General features: G+C 42.8%; 1 protein-coding gene across 8 annotated transcripts in view; it reads right to left on the reverse strand.

Annotated features, from left to right (window-relative positions):
- The window catches only part of TIAM1 (TIAM Rac1 associated GEF 1), a 400,681-nt gene that overhangs the window by 56,654 nt on the left and 324,005 nt on the right, over nucleotides 1-20,022 (reverse strand). For all 8 annotated transcript variants that reach the window (XM_079923442.1, XM_079923436.1, XM_079923437.1 and 5 more), the window contains 3 exons: nucleotides 15,123-15,204; nucleotides 9,468-9,554; nucleotides 1,081-1,305 (listed from right to left, as the gene is read on the reverse strand). In XM_079923442.1, the coding sequence (XP_079779568.1) occupies nucleotides 1,081-1,305; nucleotides 9,468-9,554; nucleotides 15,123-15,204 (394 nt within the window). The remainder of the gene's footprint in view (nucleotides 1-1,080; nucleotides 1,306-9,467; nucleotides 9,555-15,122; nucleotides 15,205-20,022) is intronic.

A 20,022-nucleotide genomic window follows, 5' to 3' on the forward strand; every position in this document is an offset into this window, starting at 1 on the left:
AACTTGTCAGATTCTCCTAGGGAACCACCCAATAAAAGGATGAACTGTCACAAGGCATCCGCCTGTGATTTATTCTTACCAAGCCAAGCTTCAGAAGGGACTTCGAAAAATAAGAATACTCAGAGTACCTACACTCAGAAGTGGAAAATGAAGACTTCTTTTAACCCGAGTGTTAAAGAGAAAATAAATCCCAAACTCCAGCTTACCAGATCAACCCCAACTCTAGAACCAGGTCATGGTGAGATAAGTGACAGCAGTAATCTGTTCCCCTATGGGCTTGCTCCCTGATTCTCCCGCTGAACAAGAATGGTCGCCTGTGTAGCAAGGGGAAGAAAACCTAAGCCTCGTACCAGGAAACAAACTCAGGAAAGAGAGGCAAGCAAGTAAGAAGAGCATAAGAGGAGCAGGGCCCACGTGAAAGATGTCTTCGCAGGGTCCTGAGGAGCTTGGTGGGGTGCCAGGAAGGCTCCCCGGGGCAGGCAGCATTCAAGCTGTCCCTTTCTGAATGAGTATAAAGTTGCCAGATGGAGTGGGAAGAAACGTGTAAACAGGAGAAGTGGCAGATGGGGCAGGGCAGGGGGTTCCACCGATGGGCTCCTGTCCAGACTCTAGGTCACAAGGGCCCAAGAGAAAAGTTGACCAAACACCAGTTCTGGGCATATTTCCACTCTGGCCATCTCACCCCACATCTTCCTCTTCCACAGAAGGAAAAGCAGGGCTGGGTGATTTGGGGGATGGTGCCACGGACGGCAGGGAAGAGAGCACCAAGAGCCCCAGCATCTTAAGTGATTCCTGGCACTTCTGTGTCTCCAACTCTCGTCCACAGCCAAGAGACAGTGGCCTCCACCCATGTATCTTTCTCCCAAATGACCAACAAGAGCAGCACGACAAAGATTTCCATTGCAGCCAAACAGCAGTTCCACCGGCACAGGAGCTCCTGGCCCCTTTGAAATTTCGACAGGAAGCTCAGTAATCTGCTCATCTTACACATCTTAGCTGACCTACCAGATGCAGGAAATCCACAGAAATACGCAAGCCGCGTGGGCAGCCTCCGAGGGGCAGCCCGGTGCACAGCCATACCTGTGTTGCTGGTGAGAAAGGTGAGAGGGTTCTCGCTGAGGTCGGCGGGGCCGTCCAGCCGGAGGGGCGGGCTCCCCAGCAGCTCTGCTTCTCCCTCCAGCTCCGGGTAGGTCCTCACCAGGAGGCCCAGGGACAGCTGCGCGAGGAAATCTTTGAGCACGGAGGCATTCAGGGTGCCCGCAGCACGATTATTGATCTCAAGAATCTCATCTCCCGCTTTCAGGCCTGCCAACGCGAGACGGAAAATGTTTAATGTCACACACGCATAAAAGCAGCTGCAGCGTCAAATCAGATCACAGCATCTTAGACGCCCTGTTTCGAAAGGGCACACCGAGCTCTCCTGTTATAGGTGTTGCTGCAAACAGGCTGTAGTGCGCAAAGGGGATCATCAGGTGATCACGTGGTCTTTGGGTCTGGAAGGTTCTAGACTGGGATGTCACAGCACGCCCATCCCGTCCTGAATACACCAGCTAAACAAATTTATTCCTTCTTGAATCTATGCTCTAAGCATCTGCCAATTGCTCCTCGCAAATGCTAATTCTGGCTATCGTCCTGGCACTTTGAGGGGAAAAGACGGAAAGGCTCCCCGACTGCAGCCATTTCTATGCCTTCTTGTGCTAAGGTGGACACGTGTGCACAGCCAGCTCAAGTCTATGAATCATTTCTACGGAATCAAAATGCAGGCATCTCCTCGGCTACAACCACTGAAGGTCATCTTATTCCAAACACATTGAGAGATGATAGTTTATGGAACCAAATGCAATCATATTTTCTCCTCCCCCACCTTTTATTTGAAACTACATCAGGACCTAGGGGTGAATGGCCTTTTGAAGGTCCCCAAAGGTTCTGCTACTTTTGCAAAGCATGCTGGGGAGCTGCCGAAGCTTGGGACCCAGAGGAGCAGCCGTGAACCAGCTCAGCCTAGGAGAACAAGAACTTGTGACTGACCCGGGGCAGGTCCCCCTGACATTACAAGAACATTCCAGCAGTTTGAGAGAGGGAGAGATTAGGGACGAACAGGAGAGGAAATAAGATTTCCCTTCAGTTAAGAAGAAGAAAGGAGTCTGATTCTTATTTTCTAAGAATATTTCTTATTTTCTAAGTTTGTTTGTGGAAAAACTAACTTGAAAAAGGGAGTGACTGAAGGGCAGAGACAAAGGATGAACTGCCAAACGCAAAGCCACACAGTCCCTCAGGCACACCCGCAGTTCTCACTCTGATTCCACAGAAAAATAATTCCGCAGAGAAGTTCTCACTTCCCAACTTCACCGGGTCACACCTATCGGCCAGCTTTACTCAGGTTTCCAAAATACTTGAAATCAATTTTCTATCATAAAATACTCCAAGAAACATCGCAGGTGAGGAGGCAATGGGGGAGAAATGAGAAGGTTTTCCTCCACGTCAGAGGCAGAATTCTGGGAGACTAACCATTCCATTTTTTAGGTGAAACATTTTGGCATCACAGCATTTGACTTGAAAACACAAAATTTCCACATGTGAAAGGCAGTTATTGGTTTTTAAGTGTTCTCTTGGAGACAATTCTTTTCGTTAGATATTAGAGGAGGTAAAATAAGGAGAAAAAGAAAAAACGACTTAAAAACTAAAACCATCTGCAAGTTTTTTGTTTTTTTAAAAGAATTTTTAGGTTGGCGGGAATCCCCTGGTGGTCCAGTGGTTAGGACTCTGGGCTCTCACTGCCTAGGGTCCAGGTTCAATCCCTGGTCAGGGAACTAAGATCCCGCAAGCCACTCGGCCAAAAACTAAATAAATAAAAATAAAATAATTTTTAAAAAAAGAATTTCTAGGTTGCTGTGACTGGCTGAATAACAATGTGTAGTGGGTTGAAGGGTGGACCCTAAAAAGATATGTCCATGTCCCAAAACCTGGGGATGCGAGCTTATTGGGAAACAGGATCTTTGCAGCTGTAATTCAGTAAAAGATCTTGAGATAAAATCATGCTGGATTATCTGATGGGTCCTGAACCCACTGAAAAGTGTCCTTGTAAGAGACACACAAAAGAGAGACACAGAGAAAAGAGGAGAATGTTATGTGAAGATGGAGGATGAGATTGCAGCGATGCGGCCACACCTGGAGCCTCCAGATGAAAGAAGAAGCGAGAAAGGATTCTCCCCTTGAACCTCCCAGGGACCACAGCCCTGCACACACGTTGGTTTCAGACTCTGTCCTCCAGAACTGTGGGAGAATAAAGTTCTGGGTTTTTTTTTTTTTCTAACATCTTTATTGGAGTATAATTGCTTTACAATGATGTGTTAATTTCTGCTTTATAACAAAGTGAATCAGCTATATGTATACATATATCCCCATATCCCCTTCCTCTTTCATCTCCCTCCCACCCTCCCTATCCCACCCCTCTAGGTGGTCACAAAGCACTGAGCTGATCTCCCTGTGCTATGCAGCTGCTTCCCACTAGCTATCTATTTTACGTTTGGTGGTGTATATATGTCCGTGCCACTCTCTCACTTCGTGCCAGCTTACACTTCCCCCTCCCCGTGTCCTCAAGTCCATTCTCTACGTCTGCATCTTTCTGCCTGTCCTGCTCCTAGGTTCCTCAGAGCCATTTTGGTTTTGGTTTTGTTTTTAGATTCCATATATATGTGTTAGCATACGGTATTTGTTTTTCTCTTTCAGACTTACTTCACTCTGTATGACAGACTCTAGGTCCATCTACCTCACTACAAATAACTCAATTTCCTTTCTTTTTATGGCTGAGTAATATTTCATTGTATACATGTGTCACATCTTCTTTATCCATTCATCTGTCAATAGACACTTAGGTTGCTTCCATGTCCTGGCTATTGTAAATAGAGCTGCAGTGAACACTGTGGTACATGACTCTTTTTGAATTATGGTTTTCTCAGGGTATATGCCCAGTAGTGGGATTGCTGGGTTCTATGGTAGTTCTATTTTTAGTTTTTGAAGGAACCTCCATACTGTTCTCCATAGTGGCTGTATCAATTTACATTCCCACCAACAGTGCAAGAGGGTTCCCTTTTCTCCACACCTTCTCCAGCATTTACTGTTTGTAGATTTTTTGATGATGGCCATTCTGACTGGTGTGAGGTGATACCTCATGGTAGTTTTGATTTGCATTTCTCTAATGATTAGTGATGTTGAGCATCCTTTCATGTGTTTGTTGGTAATCTCTGTATCTTCTCTGGAGAAATGTCTGTTTAAGTCTTCTGGTCATTTTTGGATTGGGTTGTTTGGTTTTTTTTTTTTTTTGATATTGAGTTGCATGAGCTGCTTGCATATTTTGGAGATTAATCTTTTGTCTGCTGCTTTATTTGCAAATATTTTCTCCCATTCTGAGGGTTACCTTTTCGTCTTGTTTATGCTTTCCTTTGCTGTGCAAAAGCTTTGAAGTTTCATTAGGTCCCATTTGTTTATTTTTGTTTTTATTTCCATTTCTCTAGGAGGTGGGTCAAAAAGGATCCTGCTGTGATGTATGTCATAGAGTGTTCTGCCTATGTTTTCCTCTAAGAGTTTGATAGTGTCTGGCCTTACATTTAGGTCTTTAATCCATTTTGAGTTTATTTTTGTGTATGGTGTTAAGGAGTGTTCTAATTTCGTTCTTTTACAGGTAGCTGTCCAGTTTTCCCAGCACCACTTATTGAAGAGGCTGTCCTTTCTCCACTGTATATTCTTGCCTCCTTTATCAAAGATAAGGTGACCATATGTGCGTGGGTTTATCTCTGGGCTTTCTATCGTGTTCCATTGATCTATATTTCTGTTTCTGTGCCTGTACCATACTGTCTTGTTTACTGTAGCTTTGTAGTAGAGTCCGAAGTCTGGGAGCCTGATTCCTCCAGCTCCGTTTTTCTTTCTCAAGGTTGCTTTGGCCATTCAGGGTCTTTTGTGTTTCCATACAAATTGTGAAAATTTTTGTTCTGGTTCTGTGAAAAATGCCATTGGTAGTTTAATAGGGATTGCACTGAATCTGTAGATTGCTTTGGGTAGTAGAGTCATTTTCACAATGTTGATTCTTCCAATCCAAGAACATGGTATATCTCTCCATCTGTTTGTATCATCTTTAATTTCTTTCATCAGTGTCTTATAGTTTTCTGCCTACAGATCTTTTGTCTCCTTAGGTAGGTTTATTCCTAGGTATTTTATTCTTCTTGTTGCAGTGGTAAATGGGAATGTTTCCTTAATTGCTCTTTCAGATTTTTCATCATTAGTGTATAGGATTGCAAGAGATTTCTGTGCATTAATTTTATATCCTGCTACCTTACCAAATTCATTGATTAGCTCTAGTCGTTTTCTGGTAGCATCTTTAGGATTCTCTATGTATAGTATCATGTCATCTGCAAACAGTGACAGCTTTACTTCTTCTTTTCGGATTTGGATTCCCTTTATTTCTTTTTCTTCTCTGATTGCTGTGGCTAAAACTTCCAAAACTATGTTGAATAACAGTGGTGAGAGTAGATAACCTTGTCTTCTTCCTGATCTTAGAGGAAATGGTTTCAGTTTTTCACCATTGAGAATGATGCTGGCTCATGTACAGCCTTTATTATGTTGAGGTAAGTTCCCTCTATGCCTACTTTCTGGAGAGTTTTTATCATAAATGGGTGTTGAATTTTGTCAAAAGCTTTGTCTGAATCTATTGAGATGATCGTATGGTTTTTCTCCTTCAATTTGTTAATATGGTGTACCACACTGACTGATTTGCGTATATTGAAGAATCCTTGCATTCCTGGGATAAACTCCACTTGATCATGGTGTATGATCCTTTTAATGTGCTGTTGGATTCTGTCTGCTAGTATTTTGTTGAGGATTTTTGCATCCATGTTCATCAGTGATATTGGCCTGTGGTTTTCTTTCTTTGTGACATCTTTGTCTGGTTTTGGTATCAGGGTGATGATGGCCTCGTAGAATGAGTTGGGGAGTGCTCCTCCCTCTGTTATATTTTGGAAGAGTTTGAGAAGGATAAGTGTTCGCTCTTCTCTAAATGTTTGACATAATTTGCCTGTGAAGCCACCTGGTCCTGGGCTTTTGTTTGTCGGAAGATTTTTAATCACATTCTCAATTTCAGTGCTTGTGATTGGTCTGTTTATATTTTCTATTTCTTCCTGGTTCATTCTTGGAAGGTTGTGCTTTTCTAAGAATTTGTCCATTTCTTCCAGGTTGTCCATTTTACTGGCATATAGTTGCTTATAGCAGTCTCTCATGATCCTTTGTATTTCTACAGTGTCAGTTGTTACTTCTTTTTCATTTCTAATTCTATTGATTTGAGTCTTCTCCCTTTTTTTCTTGATGAGTCTGGCTAATGGTTTATCAATTCTGTTTATCTTCTCAAAGAACCAGCTTTTAGTTTTATCCAGTTCTGTTTCTTAAGCCACCCAATATGTGGTAGTTTGTTATGGCAACCCTAGGAAACTAATACAGGGCCTACCTGAGTGAGCTAGTCTCAGTATTAATAAGTGAGAGCAGGGGGCCCAGCAGTGGTGGGCAATGAAGTACCTTGTTGGGGTCCTTCTGTCACAACCCCACTGTGTAACAGCTCTGTGCCCGTGGGCATGTTCCTGAATCTCTCCCAGCCTCAGTTTCCTCATACGTAAAGAGGGGCATGGATTAAATGAGATTCAACAAAATAATCCATATAAAACTCTTTGCACAGCACTTGGCATGTGGAAGATATTCAAGACATTAACTCTCATTATTAATATTTGGTAGAACAAAGAGGAAAACTGTTTTTTGGAATTTTTGAGCCTACTCAAAAATGACCCCCACCACCCACCCACGGTAAAATTTGTGAAGCATCTAATCTATCTGTGTAGAAAAATACAGCACAGAGCTTTCTCTGTGTCCTGTGGAGCCATCTGGAAGACACTTAGATGACAGCAAAGAAGATGCCTGATCCCAACCTCAGATGATTCCAAGAGCAGAGCAATGCGCCAAACAGGCCCAAGATGAACACAGATAAGTGTAAACACAGTTTGGTTCCAAAAGTCAGTTCTACAAGTACAGCCAACATGAGATCCGACACAGAGCAAAAGGTAGGCAAGAGAAAGCAGGAATATGGGGATTACCCATCAGCCCATCACAGGCCAAAAGCCCAAGGTGGCTAAGAAAAATAAATCAAGTGTAGGTTCAATTAATGCAAACAGAATATTCAGATCTCATTAGGCTGCGTGCTACCAGATGCTCCTTGCTGGCACCACATTCTGGTCATTTTCAGAAACACTAAAACCTGGACCGTCCTCTAGCAGAACTAGCATCTGGAGAGTGTCCAGAGGGCAATGACCAGAGTTGTATTCTACATTCTAATGACTTGTTGAAAGATCTGGAAGTGTCAAATGTGGAAAAGACTTAGCAGTTTTAACATGAAGCACATCATGAACACCAATGGCTGGCTATAAACGAGGAGGCAAACAGTGAACGGAAGCTGAGGGAGAAGGATGTTTTATAATCAGAGACGCCCACAAAGAGGCCGTATGGTCCACAGGGAACTCTCCGTTATTGGGAGGTCTTCGCATAGCGGTTACGTTTAACATCAAATATCTCTCCCGACACAGCCCTCTGCAGGTGGGATACTGGGAATAGTTTGCGACCTAGGTGGACAAATGGGCACCACTCTTGCATCCGCCGAGAACAGTGTTATATGGGGCAAGGGAGTTGCAGCAGACGACCGTTTGTTGTTATCTAACACCAGTGTTCCTGGATTCAAAGGACTAAAACAGGATGTGACTAAAAACCAGGGCAGCGTATTTCCCCACCCCCGCACGCCAACCGGCACATTCGTGCTGAAAGAGATAAAAATCAGATTGGGGTTTAAAGGGGAATAAACCCCGTCACCTCTGCTCTTAGCTGAGATACGCTTTGAATGCGTCAAACTCTGGCCTCTGGACTGCCTTTGGCCTCGAAAATATGGAAGGAAAATGAAGGAAAATCCTTGTCCATGGCCGTTAGCAGTGGATAAATTACTTGCACTTTGTTTCTGATTGGGCACACCTCTGCCATCTCTGTGCAGAGCCAAGTCTGCGGGTAGCACTTCTCCAGTGCTGACAGCACAGGGCAAAGTACGCTGCACAGGGAGCTTGTAAGCCATGAACACGCAGAACTAAGCTGCCCCAGAACACGGGAGGAGGTGGGAAAGGTAGGCAGGCATTCCATCCTCTCCCAGCTGCTCCACTGTCCTCTAGCAGAACAGATACAGGTATCACATCCAAGTGTAACTGACCAAGACATGTTGGACTTTCATATTCAATGGGCATTATTTTGCCACTGCCTGGATGAACCTAAAAATTCCATAGCAAGAAGAATGAAATGAAGGTGGATTTTAAGCCCTACCTACCTGCCCAGGTTCCCCCCAAAAGTCATGTCCACCCAGAACGTGACGTTATTTGGAGAGAGGGTCTTTGCAGATGTAATTAAGTCAGGACGAAGTCATACCAGAGTAGGGTGGGTCCTAAATCCAATGACTGGTGTTCTTGTAAGAAGGCCATGTAAAGATGGAGAGACACATGGGAAAGAGGGCCATGTGAGGACAGAGGCAGAAATCAGAGTGATGCAGCTACAAGCCAGGGACGCCATGGGCTACTAGCAGCCAGCAGAATCCAGAAAGAACCATGAAACAGATTCTTCCTGCAGAGGCTCCAGAAAGAAACAACCCTGCCAATACCTTGATTTCAAACTTCCGGCCTCCTGATGAGAATACATCAGGAGGCCGGAAGTTTGAAAGGCCTCTGTGTGAGAATACATTCTATTGATTTGAATCACCCAGTTTGTGACCATTTGCTCCTGCAGCCCTAGGAAACTAACGTAGGTTGAAATGATTCTCTCAGCGTAGAAGAAGTATGGAGAGCTGGGGTTCCACAAGTAGCCTAGACAGACAACACTATGGGCCACAGGCAGGGTGTAGCAGGGAAGAGCTCTCGAAGGAGGGCAGGAAGTCAGGATCCTGAACCCCTAGGTTCTCAACTTCTACAAAGATTCCTCTACGAATGGCAGCAAAAGAACATGATGGAGCTTTGCAAGCTCAGGCAAGGGCCCATGTCAGCTTCAACCAGTGCAGACCAAAGCACGGAGGGGTCTTCCCAAATAATCTGCTTCAAGAAGATCCCTGGGACCTCCATTCCATCCCAGATGGTAGGGAAGGACAACCACTTCTGAGTAGAAGGGAATTTCCCATCAACCCCATGGAGATGGGCTCAAAATCCGATTTCAAATCCAAGAAGGCAACATTCCTTGCACAATTGAGCTGATGGAAATAATACTCATATTCCCTGGAAGAGTTTTCGATGAGACAACATTTAAATACTCTTCAGGGGTGAACCCTTTGGGCATATCCTTCTCATCCGCCAACTAGAGAAACGCAAAAGGGAACTGAAGACAAACAAGTCAAGACAAGACACTTAATAACTTACCTTTCTTGGAAGCTAAGCCAGTTTCCTTTACGCTATTCACGTAGAGCCTTCGAACACCATCTTCTTCCACAGAAGAAAGTGAAAAGCCTAGGAAACACAGGGACAGCCAGGTAAGGCTCACACCCTCTGAGTGTTGAGCGAACAATAAGAAGAATCTGCTGTGAACTAGGTATGTTCATTGCTTGGGGTTATAGTTTTTCCTTGTTTGTATTGTTTCACAAAGCAGAAAAATGTATGTTTAGATCACTCTAAAAGAAGTCACTGTAAAAATTAATATTACCAGGTACATCTATCTTCATACAACCTACGTATCAACTCAAACGGAAGAAAATGATTTTGTTTTACCCTGCTTGCTAATAAATGCCATAGTTTTGCCTTTTTTTTTTTTCACAGTTCCCTCCATAGCACAAAACAGAAACAATCAGCTTATCTCATCTGGGTTCCCTTGACTTTTTTCAGCAAATCTATGTCCTAGGACATGTCACAACAGAACAACTGTATGCTGTGTGTTCCTCCATATATATTGCTGTGTGGACACTGCTTTAATTAGTAAAATTCTGCAAACAGGGAGAAGTAGCAACAAACTTTAGAAATCCTTCTTCATATTGAAACTGATGGACTGCACATTCTCCTAGTGTCTGATCATAAGATTATCTTATACCTGTCTAGGCTTCCAGAGCTCAAAGCCCATTAGTTAATTAATCTTGGGTTTTGCTACATCCTTCGGAAAATAAGGCAGAACAAGGCCCTGAGGTTCTAAGTGCTCCCAATCCTATGGCTGCAAGACTTGGTCACGTCTGTTTCTAGACAGTCTCACGTAAAACTCTTTCTGATCAATCAATGGAATGTCCACAACCAACACCGACTTTCCCTCAGGATAAAATACTTTGGTAGATAATCTTAAAAGGGCAATGGAAATTAATACAATTGTAAAGATATGACACGAATGATTTCAGCTCTGGGAGAAAAATAAGGCTTAGGCAAAGGAAAAAAACAGTGGTTTAAAAAAACAAACAGGCAACTAACGACAAAATAGAATAATTCATTAAAAGACTGGGGCCCAGGGACTCACTGAGACTTCTCAGTTCATGTCATAATGAACACATGTTTTTCTTGTATCATTCACAGGACCAGGAAATAGATACCCACACGTAGGCAAAACTGCCAGATGCCATCACCCACTAGGGTACCGAAACTCCCTCGGATAGGGAACTATACGAGCCCACCCCCTGAGGACTTTCCAAAGTCTTTATTTTATTCTCTTATTTTAAATTCCATTCTTACAGCAACTTCTAACTTTCAGATTACTCTTCAAGAAGTCCCACTGAAATAAAAATAATTTTAGACACGAGCCACTTAAATGACATTAGCCTTAGCACAGGTGCATTTATCTGCATCGCAGCGGAGATTTTCTTTTTCCTTTATCTGTTAGAATAGATAAGAATCAAGGACTACAACAGGGAGAGGATGAAGAGAATTCATTAAAATACAGGCATTTCCTTTCTAAACTCCTACCATTTTATAAAGTTCTGAGACCAAATTTTTTAATTCAAATTTTATTCTATTAAAAATAAAAGGAACACATTGTCAGGAGAGGTGATGTGTTGACAGCCTACTGCAAGTCACCTTAAACCAAAGTCAGTGGAGATGGGTATTCATTTGCTACCTTCCTTCCTTACCATGAAGGGTGTCAAGAGTCCCAAGGAGCAGCCTCCATTTCAAGATGCCAATAATTTGCACAATGGAGGGAAGGTGGGGATTGTAACCATCTCCTACAGTAACAAATATGTACTCATTTGTATTATTTTTTAGATTCCATATGTAAGTGATATCATACAGTATTCGTCTTTCTCTGTCTGACTTATTTCACTAAAGCTGTGAAATAATGTCCTCTGGGCACATCCATATTGCTACCAATGGCAATATTCCATTCTTTTCTTTGGCTGAATAATATTCCACTGTATCCACGTGCAGGCTATTGTAAATAGTGCTGCTATGAACTTTGGGGTGCATGTATCTTTTGGAATTCGTTTTTGTTTTTTCCGGATATATATCCAGGAGTGGGATTGCTGGATCATATGGTAGTTCTATTTTTAGTTTTTTAAGGACCCTCTATACTGTTTTCCATAGAGGCTGCACTAATTTACATTCCCACCAACGGTGTAGAAAGGTTCCCTTTTCTCCACATCCTTGCCAAAATTTGTTATTTGTAGACTTTTTGATGTCAGCCGCCCACGTCAGAATAGTTTTTTCTTTTAAATAGGATAGCAACAATCTAATTCCCAGCAGACAAATGTAATGCGGTCCAAATGACTGCCAACAGAAGACAGAGAGAGTTATTCAATATAAACCCAATATATCCGATACCCATCAGAAGGCTTAGAATTACAAAGACCAGGAGGCACCATGAATAGCATATGATCTTGAGAACGAAGGAAGTGATTAAAACTGAGTGAAGAAACGAAGAAGACAGACTCATCTGTTAAATAACCAGAAGTTCCCGCATACTGAAATTCATGACCAAAGAAAAATCAGGACAACAAAGTAAACAAAATAGAAGTACTCAGAACCAGAGTCCAGGATACCGTGAAAGAGAGAAAGTGAGAAAAGTGCAGACACCTCTGACATAGAGGGGACGCAAGACCAAAAGTCTAATAGTCTAAGCAGTCCCCAGAGAAGAAGGAATACTCAGTTGCTGAAACGATGCATTCATCCACTTCGAGGCGGCCTAGGGGATCATGCTTAGTCTATTACAAAACTATTTGAACCAACTTCAACAAGTCTGAGAGAGTCCTGAGGGCTGAGGTAGAGGGAGGGGCAAGAGAGAGAAATTAGGCAAGTGTTAAATCTTTCCATTTGTTTAGTCAGTGGAATTATTAAGTCATAATTTCCTCCCTAAAGCGTTCTACAATAGAAAGCAGCATCTGGTTTATAGTTAGATCTTGTATGTGTGCTGATGTGTGCTAGGAACTTACAGATACTGAAATTGATGTATAGAAGCTGCACTAAGGTGCTAATGTCAGAGAGAGGTGGGCTGAACTTAGAATCCTCGGTAGATTCTGAGGTCAGAGACAACCAGGTCTTCTTAGGACTCGGGGACTCTTTAGCTGCTTGTGGGAACGCCTTCTGCCAACATCGAACTGGGCACTGAGAATAAATGATTTTACCCAAGGTTATTAGCCATGCATGGTGGCCTTCCAAGGTGAAGTCCAGGAACCACTACAGATAGGCTGCAACTGACAGCGATGTAAGGACAGAAAGCAAGACTGAGCACTGCGAACCTCATCGTCTGACACTGCCACAACCGCTAAGCAAGGGATTTTGTAGTTTACAAAAGCAGGGGTGCTCCATGACAGATCCGAAATGAAAACAAAACCCCCAAACCCCTGCTTCTTTATGTCAGGTCATGTGAGCAGCACGGCCAACAGTACCCTCTGGGTTGATGTCTGATGCCCTGAAATAGCTTCAGCATGGAAATCTGAACAGGTTCTGTGAGTACTTCAGCCACTTTAATAAAAAAAAGTATAAAAAATACAGCGGTTCTATGCCCAGTTTCTATTCCTGAGTCCCCAAACCAAACCAAACCCTCTTTTTTTTTTCTTTGGCTGCGCTGCACGGCACATGGGACCTTAGTTCCCCAACCAGGGATGGAACCCACGCCCCCTGCAGTGGAAGCGCAGTCTTAACCACTAGACTGCCAGGGAAGTCCCCAAAACCAGTCCACCTTGGCATTGGATTCCAAGAGCTGTGAAATTCAGCCCTCTCTTGCTTCTTGCTACATTTTCCCCTTAGAGAAAGTAACTAAACCAAAGACAAAAGAGTAAGGGATATGGTACAATTCAGTTTGGAGGACCCAGATGCTCATTTGTAGCACTGCTACCAATTACTGCTTTAATTACTGAGGTCATGCTTCTGCTGCATAATAAGCCTTCAGACACATTGATCCCTTGCCATCAAAAACCGTCCTCTGGCTTTAATGCTGTCTTTAGTTTTAAGGTCAAGAAGTAAACAGCGTGAGGGTGTAACGCAAGTGGCCAGGGGTTGGAAATTCGGTTCTCTTCATTAGGCCAAAGCACTCCAGTGAGTGCTCTGAGAGGTGGACTGGCTGCCTGCAGGAGAGGCTTCGGCAGGAATACTGAAGATGCTGCTGCCCGGTAAAGGGTTTGAAGGCTTTCAAATGTGAAAAAGCCTAATAAGTTAATTCAGAGAGAAGTACGCAGTAAGCAAGCATGTGCAGTGACCTTTAGGTCTTTCCACCAGACCTTCTAGTTCCCCTCTTTTCCAGTACATAGTAGGACTACTCTTCTGCCCACCTACCCATCCCCCCCTCCAGTCACGTGCTTTGACGAGTGAATTGGGAGTGGGCTGGCACCCAGATCACCACCTTCCCTCTTTCTCCTTTGCCAAGAGACAGACAATGTCCCAGGTGGCAGGTGCCGCAGGCCTGGGTCCTAGAGTGAGGATAACATACAGAAAGGGTCCCAGCCAACCCACAGAGGATGCATGGTGAACAGGAGAAAGAATGTCACTGTTTGGAGCCGCTGGGCTTTGGTGACTGTCATTGCCTCAGCTAACCTCGCCCTCCTGACTGATCTAGCCCTGATATGGCATATGGGTTTCCCTACGTATTTCACTCGAGCACCAACTTCACTACTATCCAAGTCATAAAGTGTAATGCTAAGACGACTAGTCTTAAATCTATGGAAAGGATTACATACTTAACTATACCAGAAGGTAGACCATAGGAAAGCCTTAACATAGCAAGCCTGACGGCTATTCTCTGAAAGGCCTGCTTCTCAGTTTGGATCCTGGCTGGTATCTGGGAACTTGGATTTTGGGAGGGTTCCCAACACCCTAATGTAGCTCATTGTGTCTAAAATCTGTACAAACAATGTGGTTTGTGCTGAACACCTGCTTTCCTCCTGGGAGGCTGGAATTTGGGTCTATGCTAGGCAGAGGGTGCCTCCCTGACCAGCCTCTCAATAAAATTCCTGGGCACTGAGTCACTAACAAACTTCCTACCAGACCACAGTTCACACGCATTGTCACAGCTTGTGGCTGGGGGAATTATGGACTCCTGTGGGACTGGGGAGGACTCTGGAAGCTTGTACCTGGTTTCTGCGCTCTTCACCCCACGTCCCTCTCCCTTTTACTGATGCTCTTTTGTATAGTTTTGCTGGAATAAACCGTGGTCATGAATAAGCTGAGTCCAGCGGGTCCTCTTAGTGAACCAAAAAACCCAGAGGTGGTCTTGGGGACCCCAACTCCCACCAAAACAAGTTCCTTTAACATCATTTGTGAGGGAAAGGAGAATAATACATATATTTGGGGGACAGAGGTGCGAAAGGATAATTTCTTCATTACTAGGGTATATCATAAGATAAAATAATCTCCTCCCAATGGATCCATTTCTTTTCTATGACAGGCGAACCCCGATGATTAAAGTTAAGAAATGTAAAGCTAAAACCTTCGTCATACCCAGGGTAAATATCTTTTTCCCCTTACTTTGGCTGCTCCGCAGAGCACAGAAGCCAGATGGGCTATCTGTTTTAAATAGGCCCCAAAGGCATTTTATGGAATTGTAAATAAGTGCATGTTTACACAGGAATTGTTTTAAAGTGAAGAACACCAAAGATCAAAGAGAAGGAAACATACCGTAATTATCACCGGCTGTATCTGACTTCTCAATCTGGATGTTCTGAGTGACTTTTGGACAAATTTCAATTTCTTTGTACAGCTGAAAATGACAAAGAGAAGCCTAATTAAGACTTCATTAAAAATAACTTAGAAATAGTCATCAATTTGTAAATCTATTTTTTCAGAATTTGAAATCCAATTCTCATCACATCCTAGTATCTTTCTTGAACTGACCCCATTAAGACTCAAAGTGGAAACTTATAACTCACATTCCCAGATTTAGCTCTAGTTCCAGTTTCTAAATAATTCCTTGACATCACTCTGTAATGTCTCTTCCCACCCTATTATCTATCACACAGCTGAAAAAGAATGCTAAGGTAATCGAAAATCTTCAGTACTGGGGAAAAAATTATTAACATCAAGAAGAGGTTATAAAGATCTTGATATGGGATCCGTAGGAATAGGAGAAATCTCTGTGCTTCCATTCTCTTCTGTTCATATACCATTTTGGCTCAAAAAGTCCACCAGAGTACAAATATGCAGAGAAAAATTATAGCATTAAAACAGATGACAGATTATGTAAATGACAATATTCTCTTTTAGCCATTAGATTATACCAAATTACTGAAAAAACTGAAGTACATAAATCAATCACCTCTCTCAGAAACCCAAGAAAACATGGGAAAAAAAATAAGAGAAACTGGCAGTTCACAGAGAAACTTTATTTCAATTAATTTAATTTATACTTCATGCTTAGATGTCTGGACCTAGCATCATCATGGACAGTAACTTATGAAGGTTTTACCATGTGTTCCTGCCCCTCACATGCTCTCTATGAGACAAATGTGATCCCCATTTTACAAATGACGAGAAAAAGGCTACAGAGAAAGTACTTTCCTAAGGTCAAAAGGCCAGCCTGGGCAGAGCTGGGATTTGAACCCAGGTCTCACTTGCTCCAGCCCTGAAGTTCTCCCCATTACACTATAATGCCTCCCAGACTGTTTCCTGGTGGGACTCAGGGGTACCACAGTAAAGGGTACCAAACCTTACTTCTTCAGTAAGTAAGCCAAAGACCACTTCCAAACTTTATGATAGAAATTCCAAAACATATTGACATGTCAAACGCTCATATAGAACTTAAAATTTGTCATTTAATTTCAAAATGAAAATCTAGTTTGAGCCAAAGTCAATAACAGAAAACTGTCCTTTAGCATTAAAGAGAAGTCTCGGTGATTATTTAAACTTGCCCCCATCTCAGTCATTTGTCCAGAAATAATTTTGTTCAGACAAGTATGAAAAAAATGCAGGTTTCTTTCTCTTCACTTTCTTAGGGCAGTTGACAGGTGGGAGAAGTGAGCAGAATGTTTAGGATTCGGGAGTCTGGAAAACGGGCTGCTGTAATACTAGAAAGCCAAGGGGTGGGGCAGGGGCTGGGAACATTGACCCAACGGCCTAGATCCTCTAGAACTCCCTAATTTAATGCCACTTCCACCAAATGCGTAACTTCATGTTGAGGGCATAACTTTATGTGGTTTTCTTTCTATACTTCAGAAGAAGTTTCAAACCAATGCATTCTGAAGTTAGAGGAAATCAGTTCTATTAGATCTACTGATCTTTAGTTCAGAAAATTACAGTCACCAAAACTATACATACCAAATATAATCAATTTCATGATTATTTTGTAATGTCATGGAATGCTCAATAAAATGTTATGAAATGTATTCACTTCGACTTACTTTGAACCTTAGTTTTTTCAATTTCCTTGAGAGCCAAACTCTCCCCCTAGGTGGCAGTATATCACCGTTTGTTCTAATCATCTCTGGAAAATTCCAAATGGTTGTCCATAGATCCCGTGGGAATTTAGCTTTGTAAATAAGCTTTGCTATTTGTTTATAATATTACCTCCTCTCTTCTTTGTAATTGGGGTGAAAGTCTTTGTGTTTTTTACCAGTTTCAGACAATAACTTAGTATAATATAGACAGGGCCCTTGACCACTGTCCTTAGGCTGGCTGGACTAAAATTGGGTTTGATAAAAATCTCTAAAACCTGTAAAATTTCAAGAAGGAGCTGCACTTTAAAATATATTTTCGATGCAGTCATAATATCTGAAACCAGAAATTTCGTAGCTTTAAATGTATCTTTAGCAAAGAAGTATCACACACATTCCATTTATTTATTAAATTTATTTATGGCTGTGTTGGGTCTTCATTGCTGCACGCAGGCTTTCTCTAGTTGCGGCGAGAGGGGGCCACTCTTTGCTGCGGTGTGCGGGCTTCTTGTTGCGGTGGCTTCCCCTGTTGCAGAACAGGGGCTCTAGGTGCGTGGGGGGCTCAGTAGTCGTGGCTCACGGGCTCTAGAGCACAGGCTCAGTAGTTGTGGTGCCCGGGCTTAGTTGCTCCGCGGCATGTGGGATCTTTCCCGGACCAGGGCTCGAACCCGTGTCCCCTGCATTGGCAGGTGGATTCTTAACCACTGCGCCACCAGGGAAGACCCCTTTATTTTTATTAAATCAGTGATGCTGCATGTTTTCCCTCTTTTCAAAAAGCAGATTAAACACCATCAGACGTTAAGAAACAATCTGATTACCCTGGCGCTTGAATTATCACGAAATCACATTCATTTCCTACCAGGTCTCCTTGGCGTGCCTGGTCCAAGCGACCATCACCCATGGCCTGAACAACAGCTCACTAGCCTCCTGCCTGCTCTCCCAGCCTTTTCCCTAAGGCCCTAAGGTTCATGGGCCACACAGTAGCCACAGCGAGCCTATTAAGACAGGAGTCAAATAATGCCCTTCCTCTCTGGGGATTTCCCTTCTCACCTGGGCCCTACAAGCCCTCCTGGTCACTCTTCTGCATCCTCCCTCCTTGTGCATCCAAACCCCTCCCCACCCCGCCTTCCCTCTCCCTACCACTCCCTCACTTACCCTCCTCACTGATCCTCCTCAAACATGAGTAAACTACCTCTACTATCACCCCCCTCCCCTTGCCAGGCCTTACCCAGCTTTGTTTCCTGAGCCTAGAACACTTTCCTCCAAAATACCTCTATGACTCACCTTCTCACCTCACTCACCACGCTATTCAAACATCACACCTAAAGGAGCAGCGCAATCGCTTTTAGATGTCTATCTTTCTCTATCTGTTTGTCCTAACGTTTTCTTTCCCCGCTCTTGACATCCCGGGAAATATTACACATTTATTTGTCTTTGTTAAAAATATTTACATGTTTTTATATCTGTATCCACAAACGTGAATGTATTTTCCACGAAGAGTAGAGATTTTTCTGTGTATCTCAGTGCCTAGAACAGCTAGCATGGTGCCAGGAACACAATAAACACTAAATAAATATTTGCGGGATGAATGAATCAATCAATCAATCAGTGTTTCTGCAAACTCTTTATTCCCACCTGTCACTTTAAGAAAAACATATTTAATGTGGGTTTTCAAAAAACCCAGTGCCTCCATATTCATTATCATTCTACAGATTGGACCCAATAACCAACTGATCATGAAAAAGTAGCCAAACGGGTATTACTTATATTAGCAAAGCAGATAAGTAGAAAACTAACTATTCATGGTCTTTCATAAGCAAAAGAATCCCCAGCCCCACCAAATAAATGCACCAGACCCTCCAAAAAGATTTTTAAAATGTAGTACGCACTTTCGCTAATAACTATTGACCTTACTACTCAAGAATACTTGACAAAACAGTAGCAGAGAATAAAATGTTTTGGGACAGTCATCTATGAAGGAGTCATTTTTCAGGACAGGACTTCGAACATGTGTGAGCTTCCCTAGTCCATCAAAAATAAAATGGAGGGGCTTCCCTGGTGGCGCAGTGGTTGAGAGTCCGCCTGCCGATGCGGGGGACACGGGTTCATGCCCCGGTCCGGGAGGATCCCACATGCCGCGGAGCGGCTGGGCCCGTGAGCCATGGCAGCTGAGCCTGCGCGTCCGGAGCCCGTGCTCCGCAACGGGAGAGGCCACAACAGTGAGAGGCACGCATACTGCAAAAAAAAAATAAATTAAAAATAAAATAAAATAAAATAAAATGGGGGTGGGTTATGGAAACCAATTAGCCATAAGTGGCCCGATACTTGTTCAGTAAGGGACAATAAATCCAATACCTGTAAAATCTCAAAAGGCATCCAAGAACACTGTGTGTTCAGAAACCCCCTGCCCTGGAATGACATTTCATACCAGCTTAATGGCCGAAAGCACGGATTGGAAACCATGGATGTATGGATAGAATTCAAGGGGTCTGTGAACTGGGATAGTGAAAAAGCCTGAAATTTTTATATTCCCTAACCTGTAACTGAGACTTAGCATTTCCTTCAATTATAAATGAATGGAGGCAACAAACACGGCAATACGAGCAATGCCTGCGACCTTGTCAGAAACAGAAATCACAGTATTTTTATACCATATTCTAGTTGCTGCCAGGATCTCAAAATACCAGTTATGCTCATCACTACTTCAAAACAGTGGCAGGTGTTAGACCTACGCTGGGTCTTGTTATTTAATGAGCTAATAAGTAAGCACGTATATTATTTATAATTTTAAAAATAGTTTTGATGACTATTTCAACACAATTAGGCCATAGGTAATCCTATGTATTCTATATATTTCATGCTATTGAAAACATTATTCTGATATGGGACCTAGAGGCTTTACCAGGCTGCCAAAGATATCCTAAGAACAGAAGAGTTTAAAATCTTGGTAAAGACAGAGGTGCCCGTGAGCAATACTCACTCACAATCTGAACAGTAAAGTGAGTACTGTTTACTTCCTCAGGAATCTCAGAGCTGGAGACCTTCTGTAACAGGGCAAGAAAGAATACCATAATCTCTCTGTATTTTGGATTCTTTTTTTAAATAATTGTAATTATAATATATATATATAGCAGTGTAGATACAGAGTA

Source organism: Stenella coeruleoalba (assembly GCF_951394435.1).
Source record: "Stenella coeruleoalba genome assembly, chromosome: 5".
Classification (NCBI taxonomy): domain Eukaryota; kingdom Metazoa; phylum Chordata; class Mammalia; order Artiodactyla; family Delphinidae; genus Stenella; species Stenella coeruleoalba.